This window comes from Osmerus eperlanus, chromosome 23, assembly GCF_963692335.1.
Source record: "Osmerus eperlanus chromosome 23, fOsmEpe2.1, whole genome shotgun sequence".
Taxonomy (NCBI): domain Eukaryota; kingdom Metazoa; phylum Chordata; class Actinopteri; order Osmeriformes; family Osmeridae; genus Osmerus; species Osmerus eperlanus.
In genome coordinates this window covers 591,268-608,859 of record NC_085040.1, presented here as the reverse complement: position 1 = coordinate 608,859, position 17,592 = coordinate 591,268, and the positions used below count along the sequence as shown (strand labels likewise).

General features: G+C 45.6%; 3 protein-coding genes across 3 annotated transcripts in view; 2 read left to right on the top strand and 1 right to left on the bottom strand.

Annotated features, from left to right (window-relative positions):
- The window catches only part of snapc2 (small nuclear RNA activating complex, polypeptide 2), a 184,729-nt gene that overhangs the window by 45,371 nt on the left and 121,766 nt on the right, over nucleotides 1–17,592 (bottom strand).
- On the top strand, nucleotides 270–13,449 carry nat16l (N-acetyltransferase 16, like). Its single transcript, XM_062449897.1, has 5 exons — nucleotides 270–313; nucleotides 9,728–9,837; nucleotides 10,670–10,755; nucleotides 10,946–11,170; nucleotides 12,776–13,449. Exons 2-5 carry the CDS (start codon nucleotides 9,735–9,737, stop codon nucleotides 13,364–13,366), a joined length of 1,005 nt encoding a protein of 334 aa, XP_062305881.1. The 5' UTR covers nucleotides 270–313; nucleotides 9,728–9,734; the 3' UTR covers nucleotides 13,367–13,449.
- Nucleotides 4,165–8,550, top strand: LOC134010069 (histidine N-acetyltransferase-like). Its single transcript, XM_062449933.1, has 5 exons — nucleotides 4,165–4,213; nucleotides 4,705–4,821; nucleotides 5,560–5,645; nucleotides 5,840–6,064; nucleotides 7,679–8,550. Exons 1-5 carry the CDS (start codon nucleotides 4,165–4,167, stop codon nucleotides 8,267–8,269), a joined length of 1,068 nt encoding a protein of 355 aa, XP_062305917.1. The 3' UTR covers nucleotides 8,270–8,550.

Here is a 17,592-nt window from a genome sequence, read left to right as displayed (position 1 = left end):
AGCTGTCACACAACCGTATCATGTTTGAAGGTTGTATTTCGATAATGAATGTATAGTTTAAACAGTGTAGCTTTTTAGATTTGCTGCATAGCCGTGTAAAGGCAGCGACTATTAATAATAAGTACTTTGTTTAATAGATCTCTCTTGGTTTAATATGGAAGAGGATAATATAGCGTCAAAATGTATCAGATTTTAAATAGGCCTATATGTAGCCCAAAGAGGAAAAGGCAGAACGGAAACAGGTTGAGAAAATGACACTGGGCTACTGGAGGGGCTTGTGGTTTTCGTTTTTGCCCGGATGATTTAGGCTACTGTAAATACAGGGCTGACTCTCTCACGCATTGGCCGTGAGACACACGCATTTCAACCAGTTCACACGCTCTCACGCCTTGCATTTCTCACGCTGAGAATCCAACGACAACTAAGTAGTCCTGCTAACTTGTTAACAGTAAAACTGCACGGCGAGGAATGTTACAGTTGTGGTAGACATCAGACATCAGTGTTCAGCCACGCTCACAGAAACCAGTCTGTCGTGTGTCCCTCGCTCCAGGGTGCAATTCCGCCTACTTTGTTCCCAGAAGACTGTATTCCCACGACAATATTTTCTATCATTTTTAAAAAAGTTTTATTGAAAAAGTAAAGGGTGTGGAAGTAGGCCATATATTATTAGAATAATCTGGTGTATATTTGAGATTTTTTGACACAAGTTTGAAAAAGATATTGAGATTAGCGAGGATTTCATGCTATTTTCATAGATTAACGATTAATTGGAATTGTATTCAAAACTTTATTGAAAAAATAAAGGGTGTGGAAGTAGGCCAGACATTATTAGAATAATCTGGTGACAGTTTGGTTTAAATATCCATAAAAATATTATAAAAGTAATCATTTTTCAAAATTGCATGGGTAATTTTCACCGGTCCCTAACTCGACGCTGCAAAGTAGCGTTTTCCGAATGTGAGACGAATGTCGAATGTCGAATATGAAACTAACTTCACCTCGCTATATCACCTTGGTTCAAACGTGTGCAGTGTGCTTTCAACGTGAGAAAGATTTTGTCTTTTGTTTAGTAGACCTGTGGTATTAAATTCCGGTGTCGCACTTAACCGACAAACAACAATAATTGTTAGATGTTAGTCAAAATGTTTTAATAATTGACGTGAAAGTTCAAACTGTTCAATAATGTATGGCTACTTTCGATTATGTTGATGGTTTAGGCATATTGCAAATCAAGGCAAAGTGACCCACTTTTGATTATTTCCCTAATTCTACCCCCACCGATTTAACATAATAGGCTACATTTTCCAGAAGAGCGCACTTCTGTAAACACAATTGTAATTTGATAGCCTACTCGCAAATACACCCAAATGCATCTCAGAGGAAATGAAGTTTCGCTCATAGTTTTGCAGAGGCTAGCAAAATCTCCTCCTGTAACTTACATTTACATTTAGCAGACGCTCTTATCCAGAGCGACTTACAGTAAGTACAGGGACATTCCCCCGAGGCAAGTAGGGTGAAGTGCCTTCCAAGGACACAACGTCATTCGACACGGCGTCGAACATCGAACCAGCGACCTTCTGATTACTAGCCCGATTCTCTAACCGCTCAGCCACCTGACTCCCTAACTTGCATGTTCTGCCACATTTCCCAGAAACAGTTTGTGGCCTGCTTAGCTTTAGCTGTATCTGGTGAACTTCTAGTTACTGGCCTGCTACCCGACATGTTAAACAGCGGTGCTTTCCAGGACTTCCTCCACGTAACAAAACATATAAAATAAATAGTTATGTGAGACAGTAGGCTAAGAACATCACCATTGAACTTCATCGTGGAACGACCTCTTTGCTTTTCAGAAGAAATGAACAATCTCAAGATTTCTTCCTTCTCTGAAAAGACAAAAAATATCTCAAAGTTGAGTACAATTTTGTTAATAAAAAAAGAACAATGTTTTTTTGATATACCGTTGGAGTACACGCCAACACACGCGTGCTGGGAGGGGTGGAGTACACGCGCATGCATGATAAGTGCTTTTTTCCGTCCTTATTCCCAAGCGTGGGCACGAGCAGTGAGCAAACAGCGCCCGGGAGCCCAGACCAAGCACGGATTTTCCGTGATTAGACTAGATGCTAATTAGTTAACCCTGTAAGACCCAAACTAATAATGTCAAATAATGTCTTTTTTTTTAAAGTCAGCTGATGTTGTAAGAGTCTTCTGATGAAGATAATGAAGGATTTATTCCAAAAATATGTTTTTGTAAGTTTTTAGGGAAACGTTGTAATAATGCAACGTTGGGCCTAGTTGGTAGCAGAATTTCAGCATTTGCTCTCATACTGTCAGAACAAATACACAAAACAACTAATGGTTAATTTTGAGTGTGGATTGCTTACATAGCACTATAACAGTACATTTCATTAATAATAATCACCCAACAGTCATATTTTGATGAATCAGAATTTAGTAAAAAAAAAAAAAAAATGGATAAATATTATAAAAACAGAATGAAAACTTCAAAGACCCCGGGGTCCATTGTTCACGTGCAATGGTAGTCCCAAAAGCAGTTCCTTTCCTCTGAAAAGCAGAGACGGAGATTGCACTTACTGCAGAGCGTATTAGAATATACTTTTATGCCGTGTCTGCAACGTCCTCTCGCTGTCTTCACCGGAAATGTGCGACCACGTCCCTGAGCACATCCGTTGGTGGTTCACATGCCCTCTTGGCTGGGACCCCATTTGGTGAACCCCCATTACCTGAGGATGGTCTCTTCTGAGCAGTCACAGGTCTCTGAGGTGTCACAGTTATCAACGTCAAAGGGCTCCCACTGGCTGAAGATGGCCACCCTCTCCTTGGTGTGTTGACAGCTGTGTTTGTCAGGATGAGAGAGGAAGCTAGTTGCGCCTGAAACAGTCTCCTGGTTCAACATCTTTTTCTTGAGAATATTGAGAGCCTTGCAGTCCCGTTTGTAGAGGAGACAGGCGTTGATCACAGCAATGAAAATAGTGTGCCAGAAGATGTAACTGTATCAGCGGCGCAATTTCATGAGGAACTTGTATTTGGCTCCAAATGAGTCCAGCAAATCCACACCGCCATGTATTTGTTGTATGCACCCACAATATGAGGTCTCTCAACTTCAATGTAGGATTTGGTGGCTTTGTTCCAGCGTTGAATCTTTTGCACAGGATCAATACCAGCAAAGGATGACACAAGTGTGACTGCCCTGTTGTCATATCACTTGACAGCGCATATGTTGGGGTTGGCTTGTGTTGGTTTGCTCGATGTCCTTACCATCATCATCATTAGTTGGACAATCAGTGGGTCTCTGATTCTCTTTTTCCACTTCCTCAACATTTTCAACCACCTCCTCATCACTCGAATCACTGGTGTCTGATTCCATGTCAACATCACTTTCTCCATTTTGGATAGCATCAATGACATCACTGAAGTAAACTCCCCTTGCTGGTGTCATTCTGAAATGGAAATAATAGTTAGAGTATGTTCAAGTATACCTAATTCCAATGCAAATGAATCTTATTCATGCAGTAAATTCCACTGAATACACACAATACTGTCTGGCTAGCCTAATGTGCTTTCTACTTAACATTCTAAAAGGAATATACAACCCCCCAGATCTCTTACATCCCCATATTACCATTCACACCTGTCCCTGAACAATGCACCACATGCAACCCCCACATTCCAAAACATTTACACTTGTCCCTGAACAACCATCCTCCAAAGCATTCAACAAACAGTATCTGCCTTGTGCATCAAGCAGATATTTGGGCAAACAAGCAAAGTCCAGATTTAAAAAAACAGTTGACTATATTTCACTGCTAACATAGAAATAACATTGATTTAGAAATCTTCAAATCTGGTCTAAACTGAAAACTATAACAAATAACCCATTTGTAAAGTGTGAATCATCAAATACATTATATTTATGTAAGTATTTATCCTGTATCTGAACATTCGAGAAGTGTAATGTCTCCATGTAGAGTGCAAGGTGCAATTGCTATAGCTACCATTTTGACCCAACGTTGTAAAACTACAACAAAGACAAAACAAGCTGGAAATCAAATGTGATGCATGAATTCCACAATAACTTAGTATTTACATGAACTACATATTCTAACAATCACCCAAATTATTTCATGGAATTTACTTACTTCAATGTTGATATATCCAGTCAAATTAAACAAGGAGATTCGCTTCCAGGAAAGTTGGCTGGTGGATTGAGTTCATGGCCTTATAGCCAGATCTATATACACATTTAGTATCCAATGGCATTGCAAGGCAATACAATAAGACCCAATGTCTATGAAAATGTGGTCTTAAATTTTTTTGGGGGGGAAAATGTGTTTTTTTGGAGAGCTAAAGGTGACGTTGTAATATTACAACAAGGGGTCTTACAGGGTTGGATAGGCTTAAAGGTACAATAGGTCAGAAAAAAGAATAAAAATTAGCGACACAGACAGTTCAGTGTCAGCGGAATGTCAATTTCTAATTTTGGAACTGGCTACTTTCCAGCCAATTATGTTTCAGCAATCCTGTTTCAGCCAATCGTCTTCAGCAAGACGGACCTTTCCCCCCCTTCAAGCTGGAGAATTGGGGGAGGCGCTGTTCTCATATTTGAATTGATTTCATAATGTTACCTACTGCAGCTTTAAATACTTTATTTCGACACTTTGTTCTTCGCCACATCACCTCCAGCGGCGTTGCCATGGCCGAAGAGTTGTCTGGGTAATAGCAATGACGGGCTGACGTTCTGGTTGGCCGAGGAGAAGGACTATGTTGACGTCATGGGCATTTCGGATAACATTTATCGAGGTAGGCCAGAATGCCGGGTCTCAAAATTCCGTTCATGTGTGGTTCTCTTACCAGCAGATGTGGATGTCAGGATGCGAGCAGCCCGTGTACTGTGTGTTTGCGAAGAGTGTGAAATAGTTGGGTGTGAATAGTGAACAGCTTGCGCAATGTACTGTGTTTGCAAAGGCGTGTGTGTGTGTGGTGTGTTTGTGACTGTGGTGTGTGTGACTGTGTGTTTGTCTTAGCTGACACTGCTTGTTTTTAAATGTGCTAGAGAAATGAACTTGACTTGGTTAAGCGTTTCAGCAGGTGTGTAACTGTGTGTTACCTGCAGGTGTGTAACTGTGTGCTACCTGCAGGTGTGTAACTGTGTGTTACCTGCAGGTGTGTAACTGTGTGCTACCTGCAGGTGTGTAACTGTGTGTTACCTGCAGGTGTGTAACTGTGTGCTACCTGCAGGTGTGTAACTGTGTGCTACCTGCAGGTGTGTAACTGTGTGTTACCTGCAGGTGTGTAACTGTGTGCTACCTGCAGGTGTGTAACTGTGTGTTACCTGCAGGTGTGTAACTGTGTGTTACCTGCAGGTGTGTAACTGTGTGCTACCTGCAGGTGTGTAACTGTGTGTTACCTGCAGGTGTGTAACTGTGTGTTACCTGCAGGTGTGTAACTGTGTGCTACCTGCAGGTGTGTAACTGTGTGCTACCTGCAGGTGTGTAACTGTGTGTTACCTGCAGGTGTGTAACTGTGTGTTACCTGCAGGTAATGACTACCTTCCTCATCGCTACCACTCCTGGATGACTGAGCCAGGTAGAGTCGTCATGCTGGCCAGGCGGGGAGACAAACTGGTGAGACACACACACTACCCTCTCTTAACTCTCTCTCTCTCCCTCCTTCTCGCTCCCTCTTTCCTCTCTCTCCCTCTGTCAGGGTTTGCATCTGGAGACATGTACAATGAAATGCTTGCTCGCCGCGATCTCTTTCACAGAGAGAGTGAGTAAAAGGGAGAAATAAGTAATGCAGTATTCACTCCCGCCCCCAGGTGGCGCTGGAGTCGGGTCTGCTGGTTGACGACGGCTGTACGGTCGTGGTGGAGGGCCTGAGGGTGTGTCCTAGCGAGAGGGGGCGGGGCGTGGCGGGGGTCATCCAGCGGTTTCTAGACGACTACCTACAGAAGCTCCACCCCTCCATCAGGGTCAAGAGACTGACCAGGGGGGTCGAACCCGGAGCGGAGAGACTGGCTAAGTTCACCCTGCTGGCCAAACGGGTGAGTTTGTGTGCGCATAAGGATATGTGTGTGTACAAGTATGTTTGAAACAGACACAGAAGCACACACACACACCTCATGCCTGGCAGACTCCCATTCGTCGACAATGGCCGGGTTTCCCAGATTCGTTAAGAAGCTCTTAACGCTAAGAGCTTCTTAGGAGCGTTCTAAGAACGTTCTAGAGCGTTCTTAGAACGGATGTGCATCGAAATCTGTCTGAATGTCTGAGGTGGATATGCGAAGGACAGCTGACAGGTAATGATCAGGGTCTGCAGTTCAACTAGCAAACCATCAGCCCGCGCCCACTGAATCAGTAAAGTTCTTATTATGTCCGCGTTAGTTTTTTTTCTTCACAGCTTTCACTTTGACCTCAGTAAACAGATACTTAGACGTCCATGTCTTGTTAAAAGTTAATCAGTGGAAAAGTTTTTCATTTTCGAGGGCTAACCAACAGCTAACTCTCCTGTCGGTGAGGTTGCGCAAGCGCACATATGTAAATCGCCTGATCACTGCAGTCTTTCAGGACTACATATTTACTACCGCTCAACACATTTATTTATTTTAAATTTTTGATTTACCTCACGTGGGCCGGATTGAGACAGCCTGTGGCCGGTTATGGCCCACGGGCCATACAATGCCCAGGTCTGCTAAACTGACTTTCTGGTGCTCAGGTCGTAATTTCAATCACACAGCACGGAGCTACAGGAATATCTGGACCACAGCCAATCAGAGGCAAAGACCCGCCCCATCTCTGTCTCTGATTGGTTTAGACCACGATATGATCCAACCATGAGTGTCAGTTCCGTTTTAGGATAACAAACGCTTCGTTTGTGGAGAGACAGCGGATGCGAGGAGGTTAGGTGCACCGGTGCGACCTAGGAAAAAATTTAGTCGCACCCGACTTTTTTTAGGATTTTGATGCTAGGGAGAGTGTGGCAACTACATTTACATTTAGTCATTTAGCAGACGCTCTTATCCAGAGCGACTTACAGTAAGTACAGGGACATTCCCCCGAGGCAAGTAGTGAAGTGAAGTGCCCAAGGACACAACGTCAGTTGGCATGACCGGGAATCGAACTGGCGACCTTCGGATTACTAGCCCGATTCCCTCACCGCTCAGCCACCTGACTCCCAACTATTGGACTGTATTATGTCTTCTATAGTTCATGTGAGGGTGGGTTTCTCTGCTGACAATGACTGCTAAGCACAATCTCTCTCTCTCTCTCTCTCTCTCTCTCTCTCTCCCTCTCTCTCCCTCTCTCCCTCTCTCTCTATTATTCGGCACTTCACCCTACTTGCTTTGGGGGGAATGTCCCTGTACTTACTGTAAGTCGCTCTGGATAGGAGTGTCTGCTAAATGACTAAATGTAATGTGCTAATTCTCTTTCATTTTCTCTCTACCTCTATCTCCACTCCTCATCCCTCCTATTCCCCTTTTATCCCCTATGTCATCCCCTGTTCATGTCAACGATCTGTTTATTCCCCTCTCCACCTCTCTCCCTCTCCCTTTCTTTTCTACCTCTCTTTCTCGCCCTCCCTCTCTCCCTCTCTCTTTCCATCCCTCTTGCTCTCCCTCTCCCCCTCTTTCCATCTCTCCCTCTCTCTCTTTCTCTAGGCTGTTCTATCATTGGTTGGTGAAGCTGTCAGTTTCCACACATTCTCATCTCACATCAGGAACAAACTACACTCCAGCACAGGAACAGGAAGTGACTCGGGTAAGTCCGTCCCTCACCTGGTTCCCCTGGACGACAAGCAGCTGAGGAAGGTTCTCCTGGACCCAGACCTGCCCTCCAGGGCCCAACTTCCCGGCGGCGCCATCATCCAGGACTGGCAGCCCTTGCAGCCAATAGAAGCCAACCTAGAGATCCTGAGGAGGCGGGATCTATCCTGGTTGGTCGACGACCAGGAAAAACCCACCTTCCTCAGCTTCTACACTCCTCCTTATCCAATCCCGTACGAGGGAGGGTCCCTGCGCCTCAACATCGACATGTTTGGAACGGACGCCATCTTTGCACGGGCAGCGCTTGTCGGACATTTTGAGAAGGTTTTGGCGAGCGGGGTGTTTAGTGGCAATGGGATGCTGATGCTGCGTGTGCACATGGACTGCTCACTGTGGGAGGGCCTGCAGGGTTTCTGTGAGGGCTTTGAAGGGGTGAGGAAGTTTAGAGGCTACTGGGAGCAGGAGTTTCTGGAAAGACAGTTTTAGAGGGGCAGGGGAGGGAGAGAGAGCTGTTTAAAAAAAGTTATTTAGCTTTTATCCAAAGAAAGGTACAGCACATGGGGGATTTGAACCTTCTATAATTTGTTCTGCAGTTTTTTAAAGTTTCATATCTTCCACTGGATGGACCCATTGTCCTCCATGTATCTGTATCTGTCGCTTTCTGCTTTCATTCCAATGCATTTTTGTCCTGTCTGTATCAGAGCTATCATATATAATGTTTCTATATTTGTAGAGCTATATTAAAACTTTACGTTTTAAGTACCACTTTCGACATGACTTACTCATTTAACCCTCGTGCTGCCTTCGGGTCACATGACCCAAAGGTTCATAACGAACCATCATTGTGTTTACCCAATTTTACCCAATACAAAAACAAATAAAAATACTTTTCTTTTAACCTTCGCAATGTGGGGGGTCTGAGACAGCCCGACGGTTAAAAGAAAATGCTTCACTTTGTTTTTGTATGCGGTAAAGTTGTCGCAATACGACGGTGGGTCACAATGACTGATGGGTCAGAACGACCCGAGGAGAACACAAGGGTTAATTTGAACCGTTCCACAACAAAAATTGTTGGAGTCTGTAACGCAACTGGAAGTTTTGAACTGTAATACGTAATTCAAAGACTCTGGCCTTAATAAAAACTTTTACGAAGAGTTAGAGATTGTTCATCATAGGTGCTTTGAATATTTTCACCTTCACATATCATTGTTTAACTAGTTGACACAAAAGGTTTAACTTTCTGCAGAAACACGCGAGTCACGTCGTGGGTGAAAGCGAGGAGAATGAATGTAGCCTGCACTGTTATTCAGGACCAAAGTCTGCAGCTCGAGGGAAGTTAACGGAACTGAAGGTTTTTCTGAACTTACCGGAGGTTCAGGAAAGCGGCTCTCAGATGGTCACGCGATAGGTAATAATAAGGACAGTAGCAGACACCAGGCCGACATATAATCTTAATTTCACAACTAGGTCAGGATTAGTTTTACCTAGCTTGTATACGTGTCGGATTTCCAACTTGCACGTTATTGGGTATTATTTCCAAAAAGGTAAAACGTAATTTGCCATGATTGCAAGATCAGTTAAATATATGGGTGTTTTAGTTATATAGGCTATGGCATGTTTTAGTTTGTTCCTATTTAAAACAGTTGGTTCACTGTGCTGTTCGCTAACGTTTAATCGCTTCTCTTAAAAAATCACTAGTGTGAGACCATGGACATTCTATAGGCCTATGAGGACACACAGCAAATGATTTACCAACTTGCAACATAAGATAAGAAGAGTACTGCACTTTACAGTTCTGAACTTTGTTGAGCGGCCTCGTAATATCCACGCAGAGCTGAATGGGTTGTCAAAGAGGTTAGCGAGGGGAACAGAGATTTGTATCTCCGTCGACATTCAACAGAAGTTTGAATTGGTTCTGTGTTTTCCGCGTACTGTATCCGGCAGGGTTGTCATGGCGAGTTGTCTCGGGGAGAGCGATGGCGGGCTGACGTTCTGGTTGGCCGAGGAGAAGGACTACGATGATGTCATGGACATTTCTGACGACATCTATGGAGGTAACTATGGCATCTCGAAGTCGGTCTCGTCAGGGAATGGGGGTTGGGGAGTGGGTGAAGTAGGTTGAGTGGTCTTGACCTCGCTCCTGAACTTGCTGAACACGCTCCTTAGCTGTGATATAGTGGTAACCATAAACCACAGCCTGTCGTGAGCTATTGCTTAGGCCTACATTTATAGCACTAATAATGTTAAAGGCAGGGTATCTAATGTGTTTGAGAAGCACTTTTTTTGTCATTTTTGCCGAAATAAAATTCACATCTTGATAGCAACCAATACATATAAAGGTTTGACGGTAATATGAAATCAATCCGACATCTGTGGGCGTCGCAAGACTGTAATAAACACAACAATCATTAGGCCGTACCCTGACTAATGATTGGACAGGCTACCTGTCTGTCTACCTACCTGATGTGCACTCTGCCCCTGCACTCAATGCGCGTTACTGAAGTTTTGTGGAAGTGGCTTTGAAGATCATTGTTTAGTCTTTTTATTTTATTATGTGTGATTTAAAAAAAAAGTTTTGATGAAGCAAAAAAAGTTTTGAAAAGTTGAAAAAAAGTTTCGAAAACCTGAAAAAAAGTGCAGGTAACTGTGTGTTACCTGCAGGTGTGTAACTGTGTGTTACCTGCAGGTGTGTAACTGTGTGTTACCTGCAGATGTGTAACTGTGTGTTACCTGCAAGTGTGTAACTGTGTGCTACCTGCAGGTGTGTAGCTGTGTGTTACCTGCAGGTGTGTAGCTGTGTGTTACCTGCAGGTGTGTAACTGTGTGCTACCTGCAGGTGTGTAACTGTGTGTTACCTGCAGGTGTGTAACTGTGTGTTACCTGCAGGTAATGACTACCTTCCTCGTCGCTACCACTCCTGGATGACTGAGCCAGGTAGAGTCGTCATGCTGGCCAGGCGGGGAGACAAACTGGTGAGACACACACACTACCCTCTCTTAACTCTCTCTCCCTCCTTCTCGCTCCCTCTTTCCTCTCTCTCCCTCTGTCAGGGTTTGCATCTGGAGACATGTACAATGAAATGCTTGCTTGCCGCGATCTCTTTCACAGAGAGAGTGAGTAAAAGGGAGAAATAAGTAATGCAGTATTCACTCCCGCCCCCAGGTGGCGCTGGAGTCGGGTCTGCTGGTTGACGACGGCTGTACGGTCGTGGTGGAGGGCCTGAGGGTGTGTCCTAGCGAGAGGGGGCGGGGTGTGGCGGGGGTCATCCAGCGGTTTCTAGACGACTACCTACAGAAGCTCCACCCCTCCATCAGGGTCAAGAGACTGACCAGGGGGGTCGAACCCGGAGCGGAGAGACTGGCTAAGTTCACCCTGCTGGCCAAACGGGTGAGTTTGTGTGCGCATAAGGATATGTGTGTGTACAAGTATGTTTGAAACAGACACAGAAGCACACACACACACACACCTCATGCCTGGCAGACTCCCATTCGTCGACAATGGCCGGGTTTCCCAGATTCGTTAAGAAGCTCTTAACGCTAAGAGCTTCTTAGGAGCGTTCTAAGAACGTTCTAGAGCGTTCTTAGAACGGATGTGCATCGAAATCTGTCTGAATGTCTGAGGTGGATATGCGAAGGACAGCTGACAGGTAATGATCAGGGTCTGCAGTTCAACTAGCAAACCATCAGCCCGCGCCCACTGAATCAGTAAAGTTCTTATTATGTCCGCGTTAGTTTTTTTTCTTCACAGCTTTCACTTTGACCTCAGTAAACAGATACTTAGACGTCCATGTCTTGTTAAAAGTTAATCAGTGGAAAAGTTTTTCATTTTCGAGGGCTAACCAACAGCTAACTCTCCTGTCGGTGAGGTTAAAACATATGTAAATCGCCTGATCACTGCAGTCTTTCAGGACTACATATTTACTACCGCTCAACACATTTATTTATTTTAAATTTTTGATTTACCTCACGTGGGCCGGATTGAGACAGCCTGTGGCCGGTTATGGCCCACGGGCCATACAATGCCCAGGTCTGCTAAACTGACTTTCTGGTGCTCAGGTCGTAATTTCAATCACACAGCACGGAGCTACAGGAATATCTGGACCACAGCCAATCAGAGGCAAAGACCCGCCCCATCTCTGTCTCTGATTGGTTTAGACCACGATATGATCCAACCATGAGTGTCAGTTCCGTTTTAGGATAACAAACGCTTCGTTTGTGGAGAGACAGCGGATGCGAGGAGGTTAGGTGCACCGGTGCGACCTAGGAAAAAATTTAGTCGCACCCGACTTTTTTTAGGATTTTGATGCTAGGGAGAGTGTGGCAACTACATTTACATTTAGTCATTTAGCAGACGCTCTTATCCAGAGCGACTTACAGTAAGTACAGGGACATTCCCCCGAGGCAAGTAGTGAAGTGAAGTGCCCAAGGACACAACGTCAGTTGGCATGACCAGGAATCGAACTGGCGACCTTCGGATTACTAGCCCGATTCCCTCACCGCTCAGCCACCTGACTCCCAACTATTGGACTGTATTATGTCTTCTATAGTTCATGTGAGGGTGGGTTTCTATGCTGACAATGACTGCTAAGCACAATCTCTCTCTCTCTCTCTCTCTCTCTCTCTCTCTCTCCCTCTCTCTCCCTCTCTCTCTATTATTCGGCACTTCACCCTACTTGCTTTGGGGGGAATGTCCCTGTACTTACTGTAAGTCGCTCTGGATAGGAGTGTCTGCTAAATGACTAAATGTAATGTGCTAATTCTCTTTCATTTTCTCTCTACCTCTATCTCCACTCCTCATCCCTCCTATTCCCCTTTTATCCCCTATGTCATCCCCTGTTCATGTCAACGATCTGTTTATTCCCCTCTCCACCTCTCTCCCTCTCCCTTTCTTTTCTACCTCTCTTTCTCGCCCTCCCTCTCTCCCTCTCTCTTTCCATCCCTCTTGCTCTCCCTCTCCCCCTCTTTCCATCTCTCCCTCTCTCTCTTTCTCTAGGCTGTTCTATCATTGGTTGGTGAAGCTGTCAGTTTCCACACATTCTCATCTCACATCAGGAACAAACTACACTCCAGCACAGGAACAGGAAGTGACTCGGGTAAGTCCGTCCCTCACCTGGTTCCCCTGGACGACAAGCAGCTGAGGAAGGTTCTCCTGGACCCAGACCTGCCCTCCAGGGCCCAACTTCCCGGCGGCGCCATCATCCAGGACTGGCAGCCCTTGCAGCCAATAGAAGCCAACCTAGAGATCCTGGGGAGGCGGGATCTATCCTGGTTGGTCGACGACCAGGAAAAACCCACCTTCCTCAGCTTCTACACTCCTCCTTATCCAATCCCGTACGAGGGAGGGTCCCTGCGCCTCAACATCGACACGTTTGGGATGAACGCCGTCTTTGCACGGGCGGCGCTTGTCGGACATTTTGAGAAGGTTTTGGCGAGCGGGGCGTTTACTGGGAGGAGCAAGGTGGTGGCGCACGTGTACGTGGACCCGTCAATGTACGAAGAGCTACAGGGTTTCTGTGAGGGCGACGCAGGGGTGAAGAAGTTTAGGGACCGCTGGGATCAAGAGTTCATGGAGAGAGGGGTATAGGAAAGGAGGAAGGGGAGATAGAGAGAGAGAGAGGGCGAGAGAGAGAGAGAGAGAGAGAGAGAGAGTGAGGGCGAGAGAGAGAGGGCGAGAGAGAGAGAGAATGAGAGAGAGAGAGAGAGAGAGAGAGGGCGAGAGAGAGAGAGAGAGAGAGAGAGAGAGAGAGAGAGAGAGAGAGAGAGAGAGAGAGAAAGAGAGGGCGAGAGAGAGAGAGGGAGGGAGAGAGGGAGAGAGGGAGGGGCAAGAGAGAGAGAGAGAGAGAGAGAGAGGGCGAGAGAGAGAGAGAGAGAGGGCGAGAGAGAGAGAGAGGGAAGAGAAGAGAGAGAGAGAGAGAGAGGAGAGAGAGAGAGAGAGAGAGAGAGAGAGAGAGAGAGAGAGAGAGAGAAAGATACCTATATAGTACTTAAAGGCAGGGTAGGTAAGTTTTGCCAACCTGGGATTTTTAGCTTGAGTTTGAATACCAAATTATCCCACCTTCTCCCTCCAAAGCCTGTCCAATCATTGCATTCGGTCTGAACCGAAATGATTGGTCATGTATATGACAGTCCAGAGAGACGCCCATACGAGGCTTTTCTTCTGTTAAACGATCGATGGAATCATCTAATCGCCATGGTTACGAGGAAGAGAACAGTACACCGTATATAATCACCATAGTTACGAAGAAGTGGTTTAATACTTTATAACATGATTGTATTATAATCACCATGGTTAACATGAATTTGTATGCAGGAGGGTTGAGAAGAGAACTACACATTTTCTGTGAAAAAGCCTACCAAGGGGAAAAAAAAAATCGAATTAATCTCTACATCTAAGATTAAAGAAATTAAACTGTGACGTGTCTTTCCGATTTGAATGAATTTAGCGATGAACCTTTGATGGAATGAGAAGTGAAACACAAGATTAAAGAACATGTCAGAAATGCCTGGGAATTATATATATATATCTGTTCTATTTATACTTCCTCTCTCATGCTCTGTGTACAGTTCCGTCCCTCCCTCCCTCTCCCTACTGTTCTGTCTCTCATGTTTAGTTTCTCATTCTCTGTATATTCTCTCTCTTCCTTCACCATCATAGACATGTAGAGTTCAGATTTCTGGAACATGGGGGTCAATGGCTTATTACAGTTCTGTCACACACACACTCCAAATACCTCCCTCTTACACACACACACACACCTACACAGATCTAATTCACACACACACACTTTGTATTTATAAATGATTCAGCAACTCAAAAGTTGCACACACACACATCTGACACACACACTTGTGTAAAAAACACACTCAAACATCCATATTACAGTAGACTTTTCCATAAGAGCAACCACTGGTAAATGCTACCCTACAGGTCACACTTCCACCAGAAGTCCTTATATGGTCAGAGCCATAAAATACACACTGCACTCAGTGAACTGAGCCATATACACACACACACTCTGTCTCTCACTCACTAAAACACACATACATAAACTCAAAACACACACATAGACTTAATCACACACAAACTCAAATACACACTCACAGACACCCAAACACAAACCAGTCTAGTGTAGTGAGGGGCCTGGTCCATAGAAACAGATGAACTAGAACAGAACAGACATGAAATAGAATAATAGAATAACACAACAATGCTATGGGATGACAAAGGGAGAGATGCAGTCATTTCTTTATACAGCGGTCAATCTCATCTATCCTCTCTCCTCTCTCTCCCCGCTCTCTCTCCTTTCTCCTTCTCTTTCTCCTCTTTCTCTCCTCTCTCTCTCTCTCCCACTCTCCTCTCTCTCTCTCTCCTCTCTCTCTCTTCTTTCTCTCCTCTCTCTCCCACTCTCCTCTTTCTCTCTCTCTCTCTCTCCTCTTTCTCTCCTCTCTCTCCTCTCTTCTCTCCTCTCTCTCTCCTCTCTCTCTCCTCTCTCTCTCCTCTCTCTCTTTCTCTCCCACTCTCCTCTTCTCTCTCTCTCTCTCTCTCTCTCTTTCTCTCCTCTCTCTTTCCCTCTCTCTTTCTCTCCTCTGTCTCTCCTCTCTCTCTCTCTCCTCTTTCTCTCACTCTCCTCTTTCTCTCCTCTCTCTTTCCCTCTCTCTGTCTCTCTTCTCTCCTTCTCCTCTCCTCTTTCTCTCACTCTCCTCTTTCTCTCCTCTCTCTCTCTCTCCTTCTCTCTCACTCTCCCTCTCCTTCTCTCTCACTCTCCTCTTTCTCTGCTCTCTCTTCTCTCCTCTCTCCTCTCTTTCTCTCTCTCTCTCATCCTTATTCCTCTTAGTGAAAGACTGCAGCAGTAACTGTGTGCAGAGAGAGAGAGAGATTCAGATTTGATTCTGGTGCAGTTTGATTCTGTTGCAGCGCTGTAGCTATGTTGTTCTACTGTACTTCAACCAGCAGACATCACGTAAGAATTATCGGTTGAGTTAGGGTGGTCATTTGAAATTCTGTTCTTTCAAGGCTTTTCAGAAAGCCTGATTTAACCGTATATAATCCACTGTGTATTTTCATGCATTTGTATCCAATGTATATCAAGTAGGATTCACACTTTGATAATTGCTCACTCACACACACACACACGCTCACACCCAGACATACTTTCAAACACTATTTCCTCTCTGACTCATCCACAGTAATTAAAAGCCTTTTTAAATATCATATTGTCTGATATTTTAGTTTCTTTAATGGATTGTGCTTCAGGCACCCCTCTCTCCCCTCCACCTCTCCCTCCATCTTCATTCCTCCCTCAACCCCTCCCTCCTCCCCTCCCCTCCATCTCCACCTCTCCGTCCATCTCTAAAGTGCTCTCTGTGAATACCTCACCACATCTCCCACCACAAGAACTATTAGTCTCATTAGACACCAGCTCTTTTTTAGGGGGTTGGGCCAAAAAAAAGGCTTTTTGCTCCCTGTTCCAAGCTCACACAGGGGCTTGGTCTGATGTTGTACAATTAAGAAAAGCTTTTCAGCGGAGTCTTGAAATCTCGGCGGTAACACGTGAAAGACCCAAGACCGCTTGTTGTCGTGGAGACAGAGTCATTGGTTAGCGTATTAAACACTGCTGTCAGACTATTGATCTTCCCACTGCATTCCTCCACAAGTCTGCTCCATGCCTCTCTCTCTCTATCACTCTCCCCTCTCTTTCTGTTTCTCTCTCCTTCTACCCCTTTTTCTCCTCTCTCTCTCTCTCTCTCTCTCATCCCCATCATCACTCTTGGTGAATGACTGCAGCTGTAACTGTGCTGCGCACAAACCGCAGTTCTTCCATCTGTCCACTGGTGGTCACCCTAGAGTCACATCTGCCAGACAGGATAGAGAGGCGCAGTGCTGTGAGTCATAGAAAGAGGGGAGATAACCTCCCTCCTCTCTCCCTCTCTCCCTCTCTCCTCTCTCCCTCTCTCCCTCTCTCCCTCTCTCCCTCTCTCCCTCCCTCTCTCTCCCTCTCCTCTCCCTCTCTCCCTCTCTCCTCTCTCCTCTCTCCTCTCTCCCTCTCTCCTCTCCCTCTCTCCCTCCCCTCCCCCTCCCCCTCCCACCCCTCCCTCCCCCTCCTCCCTCCCTCCCTCCCTGCTGGGATGGATGGAAGGGATGGCGACAGGAGGGGTTGAGGGGAGGAGGGAGGGAGACGGAGAAGGGGGGAGGTAGGGGTGGGGGAGGAGGAGGGAGGGGGAGACAGGGAGGAGGAAGTGCCAGGTGAGGGAGAAACTGGAAAAGGGTTCCAGTTGTGTGCGTGTGTGCGCGTGTGTGAGCAATCACAGTCTGATTTTCCATCAGCTCCACAATCACCTCAGGGTACTGTGTGATGTTGATGTAAATCTGTCTCTCTCTCTCTCTCTCTTTCATTTCATCGAGTTTTTTCATCCCTGCCTCTTTCCCTTCGACCTTCTTCTACCAGGCAAATCCCTTTGACATTTACTGATTTCCTGCCTTCAACTGAGCCACTACACACCACCAGAACACAGAACACTAGAACACAGAACACTAGAACAACAGAACAACCAGAACACAGAATACCAGAACACAGAACACCAGAACACAGAATACCAGAACACAGAACACCAGAACACAGAACACCAGAACCCAGAACACTAGAACACAGAACACCAGAACACAGACTACTCTCCCTCTCTGTCTCTCTGTCTGTCTGTCATTCACAGGAAACTCCCAGAAGTGTATTCAGCAGGTAATACTGTCGAATGAGTTATCTCTCCCTCTCACTTCCTCATTCTCTTTCTCTCTCTCTCTTTCTCCCCCCCCCC

What these genes read in the sequence shown, in the direction of transcription:
- LOC134010069 (XM_062449933.1), top strand. Translation starts at nt 4,165, where the DNA reads ATGTTGATATATCCAGTCAAATTAAACAAGGAGATTCGCTTCCAGGAA. An exon ending in TTCGGATAACATTTATCGAG is followed by an intron (nt 4,822 to 5,559) that starts GTAGGCCAGAAT and finishes TGTTACCTGCAG; the next exon opens with GTAATGACTACCTTCCTCAT. An exon ending in CCAGGCGGGGAGACAAACTG is followed by an intron (nt 5,646 to 5,839) that starts GTGAGACACACA and finishes TCCCGCCCCCAG; the next exon opens with GTGGCGCTGGAGTCGGGTCT.
- nat16l (XM_062449897.1), top strand. Translation starts at nt 9,735, where the DNA reads ATGGCGAGTTGTCTCGGGGAGAGCGATGGCGGGCTGACGTTCTGGTTG. An exon ending in CCAGGCGGGGAGACAAACTG is followed by an intron (nt 10,756 to 10,945) that starts GTGAGACACACA and finishes TCCCGCCCCCAG; the next exon opens with GTGGCGCTGGAGTCGGGTCT. An exon ending in TCACCCTGCTGGCCAAACGG is followed by an intron (nt 11,171 to 12,775) that starts GTGAGTTTGTGT and finishes CTCTTTCTCTAG; the next exon opens with GCTGTTCTATCATTGGTTGG.